The sequence below is a fragment of the Empidonax traillii genome, unplaced genomic scaffold (assembly GCF_003031625.1).
Source record: "Empidonax traillii isolate 1590-97213 ecotype Southwest subspecies unplaced genomic scaffold, ASM303162v1 scaffold232:size1090087, whole genome shotgun sequence".
Classification (NCBI taxonomy): domain Eukaryota; kingdom Metazoa; phylum Chordata; class Aves; order Passeriformes; family Tyrannidae; genus Empidonax; species Empidonax traillii.
Window position 1 is genome coordinate 597,308 of NW_020955425.1, and position 9,817 is coordinate 607,124.

The 9,817-nt window shown below is 36.4% G+C and overlaps 1 protein-coding gene across 5 annotated transcripts in view; it reads left to right on the forward strand.

The window, feature by feature from the left end:
- Positions 1-9,045, forward strand: part of RNASEH2B (ribonuclease H2 subunit B) — a 43,782-nt gene extending 34,737 nt beyond the window's left edge. For 3 of the 5 annotated variants that reach the window (XM_027888144.1, XM_027888146.1, XM_027888147.1), the window contains 2 exons: positions 2,720-2,800; positions 4,738-5,041. In XM_027888144.1, the coding sequence (XP_027743945.1) occupies positions 2,720-2,800; positions 4,738-4,845 (189 nt within the window). In that variant the 3' untranslated portion in view covers positions 4,846-5,041. The other 2 variants (XM_027888149.1, XM_027888148.1) reach the window with 2 other exon arrangements.
- Positions 9,046-9,817: the final 772 nt, after the last annotated feature.

Below are 9,817 nucleotides of genomic sequence, written 5' to 3' on the forward strand. Positions count from 1 at the left end.
TCTCTTCTCTTCTCTTCTCTTCTCTTCTCTTCTCTTCTCTTCTCTTCTCTTCTCTTCTCTTCTCTTCTCTTCTCTTCTCTTCTCTTCTCTTCTCTTCTCTTCTCTTCTCTTCTCTTCGTCTTTTTTTCCCCCCTTCATTGTAGAATTCTGTAACAGTTGGATTTTTGGGGGGAGGGGTGCTGGAACACGTGTGCATCTGTGTGACCAAGGAAGCACGTTCATACTGTTTAGTCTGAGAAGTTCTTTCCTTCAAGATTATTCACCTTGTTTGAAGTAAAAGATCCAAAATCACTTCTTTTTCTTTTACATTCCTAGTGTCCTCCTCACACATCAAGTCCCTTTGCTTTGCCTAGGCAAGTAAGGCATATGGTTTGCAAAGTTTGCCCTCCCAGAACCAAGAACCCCACTTTTGATTATCCTTTCCATAAGTACTTTAAACTGAGGCACCTTATGTCTCCTGAAACTAGGTTACTTACTGCACTGCCCCTTTCTGCAATGTCCCTGCTGCTTACCAAAACAAAATCTAAAATAACCTCATTCCTGGCTGGTTCAGTGACTGTTCTGTTAAGCTGCATGTCAGCTGGCACATACAGGAATAATAGAGCCCTACTGTTATTAATAGCATTTGTTCTCCAATGTATATCTATAGATACGTTATTTCCATTTGGCTGGACAGTTGTTCTGGCTGCACAGTTACTTGGCCCTTTGATTCAGTTAAGAATTATCTTTAAGCATTGTAAGAAATATTACGCACACATCAGGAGCCAACTGATATTCATTAGCTATATAAGCATGTTACAACAACTGTATTAAACTTCATGTGATGTACATTCCATATTATGTACGAATAGCTTTTATACCATTGGGATAGTTCTGAGAATCTATTTTTAAAAATAGTTTTATTTCAGCCCTTTGGTTACAGAGGAAATGAGGCTTACATCTGTTCAGTTGTTGGGCAGTGAAATCTTGAGGATCTGATTAACTTCCAGAGCACTGACCAGGGTGTGTATGATGTTTCTAAGTCTTTGCATCTTCAGAGATTAAAACACTTTATTTTACAGTCTCAGAGGAGCAAGGTAGGCTTGTATACTAAAACATCAGACCATTTTTATTCACTTGCTTTGACATTTCGTGAGGGCAAGGTGTATTGACAGACATAATATATGATTATTGCAAAAGAAGAAGGTTCTAACATATATTTCCTTTTTTACTAATGTAATTGCATGGTGAGAATTCATGTTAAAATCAGAAGGGAGGAGAGATTTACCATAATTAGCAGAAAAGCAACAACAGATTCTCTCTTTTGAAAAGTAAGAACAAGCTGGGTACAGTCTGGACTCTGTGATTTAATGATTAAATCAAAATTGCATGTTCTTTGTATTAATTGTAAGCCATTGATCTTGTGTTGTAATCGTCATACTGTCCATTTTGTCAGCGCAGGGAGTCTGGCCATTGGCAGATGATGAGAGACATTTACAAAGAACATGTAGGCTTTGCTACAACTAAACATCAAATGTTTTGCTGAAATGCAAACATTTTTGTTGTAAGTTTTAAAAACTTGTTTATCAGATTCCAAAAAGAGGAGAAAAGTGATTATTCATTAGATTGTCACTTGAAAATGTAATCACAGCACAGTAAACAGCCTCCTAGAGAGGCTGATCCAGATTCCATTGAAATCAAAAGAAAAGGCTGCAGTTGGATCTTGTTCTAAGAGCAGAGAAATCTAAGCTGCAGACCTGGCTTCTGAGCCAGAGAGAGAGAGGGAGGGGGAGAGAGAGGTATCACAAGCACCATAAACAAAATGAATAAAACAGGATCTTAAAGTGTATGGTACCATCCAAGTTGCTTGCAAAATCACTCTCTTTGGCACAAAAACTAGGAAGGCCACAGTCTAGATTTCACAGGATATTAAGGACAGGGTAGTAATATCAGATATATAATAATAATAAAAATACAGTGCTGTAAAATACTATGTACTTTTTTTTCCCTTTTGGAAACATACCAGAAAGTTTTCACCTTTAAACTAAACACATGCTCACAGTTTATGGAAAGAAATATTCATTTTTACAGCCTGATTATGTGATGTACCAAGAAACGTTCACTTGCATTATTTCTGAAGTTAGAAGGCACACAGCACATACAGAGTCAAACTTCTTAATATACTGTTGGATTTAAGTGATGAAGCAGTCAGCAGTGCTGTGTCAGTGTTTCACTGTTGCCAGACTGTAGAGACTAATTAATTCTAAAGGCTGTGAACAAACCGATAGCAGACTAGATGATCATCCACTTGTGTTGGCAGATGGCAATCAATAACACTGGAGTTGCTGCACAATTCCATGGAATCATGGGGACCAGAGTCTGGGTTCCTTGACTGTTAGGCACTAACTTTCAACAGCTGCTCCATAAAGTTCTCTTGATAGACTGACATCAAAGTCACAATCATGGCTGATTTCTAAAAGTCACTTCTTCAGAAGGCTAGGAAGAAAATGCTTCTCATGGCACTGAATGATCTCTTCTGAATGCTGGAGAGATGTTATGTATTCACTTGTCAAGAAGATGATTACAAAGAGAAATCTACCACTCTTGCTGCAGATTCTTCAGTTGATTGCCAGTCCTGTTTTGGTGCTATGGTTACACTATAAAGCCAAAACTTTGAACTTCCATGTGTGTACATCGTAAAAGTAGCTGACAGAGCAACTTCCTCACTCTAACATTTCAGAAAAAGAAATTGTCAGATGTCCCTGTGGAACCAGAAGAAGATTACACTAAACTTAACAGCAACAATTTGAAAACCAGAAAGGTAAGCAAACCTTGCATTCATGCATGTTTTGCAAAAGCATAGGTTAATATCCAGTATTAGCACAGAGTGCTTATCTTTCTCCTCCAAAGCACATCAGAAAAACAAATACAAAATTATCTGATATCTGTAACTTACATCTCCTTGAACTTTGCATTCAGGTTTAATTTGACTTTGACACTTTTAATTTCCCATTCTGAGCTCTTCTATACTGTTACTGCTTGGCTCTATTTGACCAGTGAACCTCGCAGACTTAGCCACGTGTGAAGGTGCTCAGCTAATGTTTGCAAAGCTCTTCGAGATTTTTAGATGAGAAATCTTATGGCTTAGTGATAGCAACTGTTAAATTTCAGTTACTTGAAAAAGAAACAAAGATGGCAGCATTTACTTACGTTCCAAGGGATGCTAAGACAGGCTTTATTTTATGTAGAAATATTGCTTGTGCACTTACTTATGTCAACTTAATGAAGTTAAATCAACACAGAACTTACTGATTGCCAGTTCCAAAGCAAGTTTGGAGGCCAATTCAAATCTGAGTCCAGCGGTGCCTGCCACTGTACTATTCCTAGGAGAGAAACAGAGATGTGAAAAGAAATAGATCCTGTCTTTGTGTGCCAAAGTTGTGAGGCTTGTACTGGCTTATTTCTCTGAACATTCAAAGAAAATGAATCTTCCTCCAATCCATTGGGAACCAAAAAGGCCCACTGTGCTGGTCTTGTGACCTTCAGACTAATGCTGACTACTCGTTATCCCGTTGCAAAGAGAAGCAGCTGGTGACAGATGCATTCCTTCCTCCCTCCAAATCCCCTAAATTTTTTTTATTCAGTGCACATTCTAGTTTTGAAGTAAGAGGATTGCCCCCTAAATGAGGGTGATAAATAGTTAAAAATATTCATGTTTCCCCCTTCCCCCATTACATACCTATACCTTTCGAACTTATCATAAAGATAGAAATAAATTGAGGAAAGATAATTCATTTTAACATTAAATATGATTTACTTCTGAAATAATGAAGCACATTGATGAGAGAATCTGGGAAAGAAAAGATAGCTCTTGGACTCTGTACAGTGTACTACTCTTTTTTAAATACTTTGGCAGTGGTTTTGTTTGTAGAGTAACATAGGCAATCATACTGTTGCTGCGTATCTCCATCCTATCCATAACCATCTAGCTGATCCCAAGTATTGTAATTGTGAAGTCCTGCAGACTGAGGAATATCATAAAGAAAGGTCAGCGCAAAGTTTTCTTAATAGGGAAAGCAGCTAGAGATTTAAAACATAATGTTTTAAAATAAAAGAAAGAGAAGAGGTCAGCTCTATAAAATTTGGCTCATAAAATGTGTTTTAGGTGTAGAAGTCTGGGAAGTTGTCCCAGTGGCCTCAAAAGTGCTTTGCAAATGTTAGTTACTTTCTTCATTCTTAGTTCTTGCATCTCTTTTCCCTTTATTTCACTTTGTCTAGAGTCTTTGATAGTAAATCCGTGTGAATTATTCATCATCTGTAATGCAAGTCTGTAATTCAGCCTGCTGACAGCATAATCGTGAAATTGAGTTGGAGGGTACTGTATGCATCTGTTATATTGCATGCATTATTCCACTTAATGTACACTCAGGGATTATCCCAAAGTAAACATTTGATTTGGGATACCTCATTCTGCAGAAAGGAAAGATGTTTCACCTCCTTGTCCCTGTAATTGGTTTTCTGTCTTTGTCTGAGGTTAAGTAAGTCATGACAAGTATCTTTCATTTTGAATAAGCTCGAATTTGTTTTTAAAGGTTTTTTTCTTGCAATTCAAAGCCTGCATAACATTATCTTTACTGTTATAAACAAAGAAAGTGATTCAACTTCTTGCTCGACTTCTGTATTTAGGAGTTTGTAGCATATATTTTTCCCCCTGTGGAGATGCTGTTTAACTGGTTTTGTTTATTATTTCACTAACAGGCAAATACCAAGATGTCTGCAGCACAGAAGGCTCTGGCCAAAGTTGATAAGAGTGGAATGAAATCCATTTCTACCTTCTTTAGCTCCAAACCTAAAGCATCAAAATAAAGACTTGTTCTTGAAAGAGTTTTATACAGTAGTTGTTTTTACGTTAAGTTAAAGACGTCTCCTGGGGTTTTTTGTTAGTATAGCGTATGCAAGGTATGTCTAGTTACATGGTGAAATGTGATGAAGAGGCAGCATGACATGGTGCTCTGGTGCCATAGTGGGGCAAGGCAGTACCATGCAGATATTCCAGCCTGGGTCGAGAAGATGCTTTAACATGGTGAGCTGAGAAGCAAAGCTTACCGTGGTAGCATACTTCTTCTAGCTCAAGGCCACCAGAGAGTTTTCTCCATCACACTTCATGCTAGGCTTGAAAACATGCCCTCCTTTGATGCATTCTTTTATTCATAGGGAGCATTATTTTTTGTGATTTTCTGAAGTTTTTTACCCAGTATTACATGAAAGGGGGATGGCATCGTTACGTTTTTATTTTGACACAAATCTAAGTGCTGATGTAATGCTGATGCATTGTCATTGGTGGCAATTTATCAAGGCAAAGATATTGTCTGTGTTGGGATTTGGGATGTTTTCAGTATGCTAGAAATGAATTGCAATAAATGTCAATGTACATGTAATGCAATAAAGTGCTTTGTGTAACAAACTTGTGCTTGTTGTATTTGCTGTATGTTTCAAGAGTTGGATTAGGTTTCAGGACATTTCTTTTGGGGTTTTGGTATTTTCCTGTTGTGTAAATTTTAATCTTTAAAGAGTTATGGCATCTCTTTTGCTTAGATGATAAATCTCTTAGCACATAGTAATATAGGGATATTTTTATGTTTAGTTCCAAGGTCAAGAGGTCCTTATGAAAATAATTAGGGAAATATTGATTTAAAGGCAAAAATGGGTGGGAGTTTTTTAAGAAGCCTATTTGGAGCTGGATTCAAAAGCTTAAATTGTGTGTGTCTTAGATAAGGTTTAGTTTTATGAAGTTTAGCACAAGGTTCGACTGTTACTTAAAATGCCCTACCCACTCTCTTCTGTGTTCTTTCCTCATTACAGAGTATTCCTGTATATTTAGAGGGATAGCTGATGTTGCAGCTTTCCTGATTCACAGAACTGAAAAAGAAATGGAGTCACTGGGATCATTTGTACAGATCTAGCCAGTTCTGCATAACACTTTGTTTCATCCACCAGTTGTTTTACTGAGTCATTACTGTGGATCAACTACATTGTGTGTTTTTGAAAGATACTCTTAAAATATGTCATTCTTTGCTCCTTCAGCTCAGTAGAATCTGTTGATATCCCTTGATAATGTGAATTTCAGAGAAACTAGGGGTTTCTCCTTTGAGTAACTTATACCATTTTTCTACTTCAGACTTACTTACTGCCTTTTACAACCCTTGGATTCCAGTGGTGAATCTTAGGTTAAAGAGCTCTGTGGCATTGTCTTCCAACCAGAAATGAATGAGAAGTCTTGCTATGTGTTTTGTAGTTTTGGGGGTTTGTATGCCTTTCAAACTGGTGGTTTTCTGAAGTTTTGGGCATAGTTTGTATATGGGGAAGTCAGTATGGTTAGAATTCCAGATAGAGGAGAATATCTGGAAAATTATCTCTGATAATAACTAGTGTGTAATAAGCCTTGAATGAACAATTGTGGCCATGAACTGGAAGGGTTAAATTTTGGAAAACTTTCAGCCTAGCCCAGCAGCTTATTTGACAGTCAAGGAAACCCCTCAACATCATTCAAAAATGCCAAATAATGAATGCTATGAGAAAAAAGAGAAAAAGAAAAAAAAAAAAAGGAAAAAAGAACAGGCACAGACTGTCATGTTAATAGAGAAGTTTTGTGCATTAAGCATGTAAGGGAGTATTTTGGTAGAAGGAGTTGTGTATCTTGTAATGGAAAGCCAATTCTGAGCAGTAGAAGATGCTGAGAAAGCAGACAAGCATGGGATAGGTGTTTGGAAAACCAAGAATGAAAGAGAGTTAAGTTAGAAACAGAAACTATGAGGTAGAACATATACATGGTAGAAGCTCTTCAGGATATTTAAATCTGCTATTTTTAGGGGTTTGGTTTTCAATAGTTCAAAGTTTTGTGAAATAAATTTTGTAAATGCTCTGACTGAACTGTTCAAGAACCTCCTAAGAAAACATCCCAGTTTCTCTGGTCAGAATTTGAGACAGAAGGAGGAAACTTCTGGTAAAGATGAGAGGCCTTTGTGCTGACTTCTGATCTGGACAACCAGTTTTTATTCTTTCTTACTCTGTGTATGACTTTCACATCTGCTGCCGCACTCAAGGACTAGGTCTAGAGTTCTTCCTCTGTGCATAGACTCATTGTGCTTTAGTGTGTCACATCTCGACTTTAGCTGTCAGCTATGCTGTAACTTACAACAACAGTGATTTTATTAGTGACCTTGCTTTTGGTTGAACAGGAATTTGTGCATGACAAAAAAAATAAGCCATTTCCAAAAACCGTTAAAGCTTTCACGTGAAAACGAAAACTCTTTTCCCTTTAGGAAAGCATGAAATACATTTAGTAACTTTGAAACTTCCTCAACATGTAGCTGTAAGAAGTTATGAAGAGTATATGGTGCCAAGTACATAAAACAATATTTCCTACCACAATGAGGATTTAAATATAGTTACTCTGCCTGGCCAGCAGTAGCAGTAGGTCATTATAAAGTGCTGCTTTGCTATTTCTTCTCGGTTAACATAGTATGAAACACTGTGCCAGCACCATTATAGAAACATGGTCTTACTTTGTTTCTTTTTCTGCGTTAACATGACATCTCTACATGTGCATGTAAATATCTGATGAGCTGTTTTTTGGGGATTAAGCAGCTCTTATATTTTCCCTTTTTTAGATTTCACATAGCAAATGGATTGATGTCAGTGGGCATGGAAAACTTCATAAAGAAATACAAGCACTGACTTAGGGATATGTAAGGGTCAAACTGTACATAATTTTCAGTCTTAAGTAATAAACTTAGTTCCATTTGTAGAAGCGGCAATTGGTGATTTCAGTGTTTTCAGTGGGAAAAGGAACATAGTCGGCAGAATTTGCATTCAGATCTGAAATGTGTAAGAATTCAGTAATGCTTGTTTTCAGGTGGATGCTTATTTGAATGGAGTAATGTTTATGACTAGGGTTTTCTCCTTCTTTTGTAGATGCCTGCAAAAAGACACACAAAGAAGAAATGAAAGGAACATAAGGAGACTCGCTAATATTGTTTTAACTTGCCATAATCTCAAAGCTGCTTTTTAAAGGGATTTTTTACGCACTTTCTGAAAATAAATGCTCAGAATTAGACATACCCTGTTCCAAGAAAAAGCAAATCTCAGCAGATTACCATTGTTAAATATGCGGTGTGTTAAACATAGACTGCTTCAGATTTTATAGCTTAGACACTATTGGTCTATCGGGCCCTTCCAGGAAAGCACTTACGAGCATGCCTAATGTTAAGCACATGAGCAGTGATCCTAAAGTCAGCAGTGTTGTTCGTATGGATAAGTGCTTTGCTGGATCAGCGCCTGAAGTCTTGTTAGGTGCTGAGCATCCTGATCCATATCCAGAAAAGCACTTACATACATCCTTATCTTGAAGTGGAAGAGCCAGTCTAATTTTTGTGCATTAGTGTTCACCGTAAAATCTCTCTTGGCACAATGACTCGTATGCTTAAAATTAAGCACCTGCCTAAGTATTTTGCAAGGTCAGACTAACAGCATCCTTGAGCAACTCTTAAATACTTGATTTTTAATGAATTCTCCTTTTTTTTTTATTTACTCATTTTTTAATATTTTAATGGGCATAATCACAAGTTTTAGAAGCTGTATAGCAAAATGTGTTGTATGCAGTTTCCTTCTTTCTTTGTCAGAATCTATCCAAATTTAGCGAAGTGGCCTTTTTGGACTAGAAGTCTGATTTTTAGATATAGAATCACCCAAAATTAAAAAAAAAAAAAAAAAATGTTAGCTCTAATTTTTTAGGACATTTACATTTTTTGAAATAACTTCATCGAGTTTGATTTACATGATTTTATCCAAAGAAGGTGTCACCTAGTCGGGTTGTGCAGACAGTCTGACTCTTAAATGCTAAAGCTTCAAGTAGACAGTGTGTTCAGAAAGGCAGATGGAGAAGCTGTATGTTTTATTTTACTTGTTTTATTCTAAGGATTGAAACCTTTAGAAATGTGTACGAAGTAACATGCACATTTTGTATTGGGAACTAAACCAAAACCTATGTAATCCTTCAGGTAAAAAGAAGATGTAATTTTAATTTTTTTTATTTATGTAAGAGACACTTTCTGTGGACTGAGCGTCAAGCAAAATGTCAACCTGGGTCTACGTAAGACATGCAGAAAATAGATGCTAATGAGAACCTTAAGTGGTCTGTGTCAGATGCAGTCTGATGTTTTTAACTTAAGTACCTGTTTATCAAACTTCCATTAATATCTAAGTCTTTACTAGAAAACTTCTTAAAATTAATAATTGACAGGATTTTGAAGATAATGACTGTGTACTTCTGTGAATTCACCAACTCCTACAGCAAATGACCAAAATGTTCTGTAAAGCATTCTAGATAAGAAGTAAATATTTTACATCCACTCTGACAAGTTCTACCTAACTTCAAGTAAAGGAGAGCTCCAAGGAGAGTTTATTATGACATTGCTGAAAACTAAGTTTTAAGACAGAGGCAATACCTTATTCAAATTTCTTTTCAACTGATTCTGATCAGCTGTATTTCAGAACATGAAAAACATTAACTTTTAACTATATAGAAATCATATATGAAAGGACAGGTAATCTGAATGCCTATTTTACAAATTTGCACTGAATTATTTTTGTTACTTGCTTGTCTGGGTAAGCAATATGCACTTTCCCTTTTCAAGGAAAAAATATTTATTTTAACATCGTTTTCTAGGCAGTATGGCAAGAATATTAAATGGGTCCAAGATGAAATTTTTATTTTTCTAGCTTACATTGAAAAATACTTGATATATGAATAAGATGATATATTTCAGTAAAATGTTCC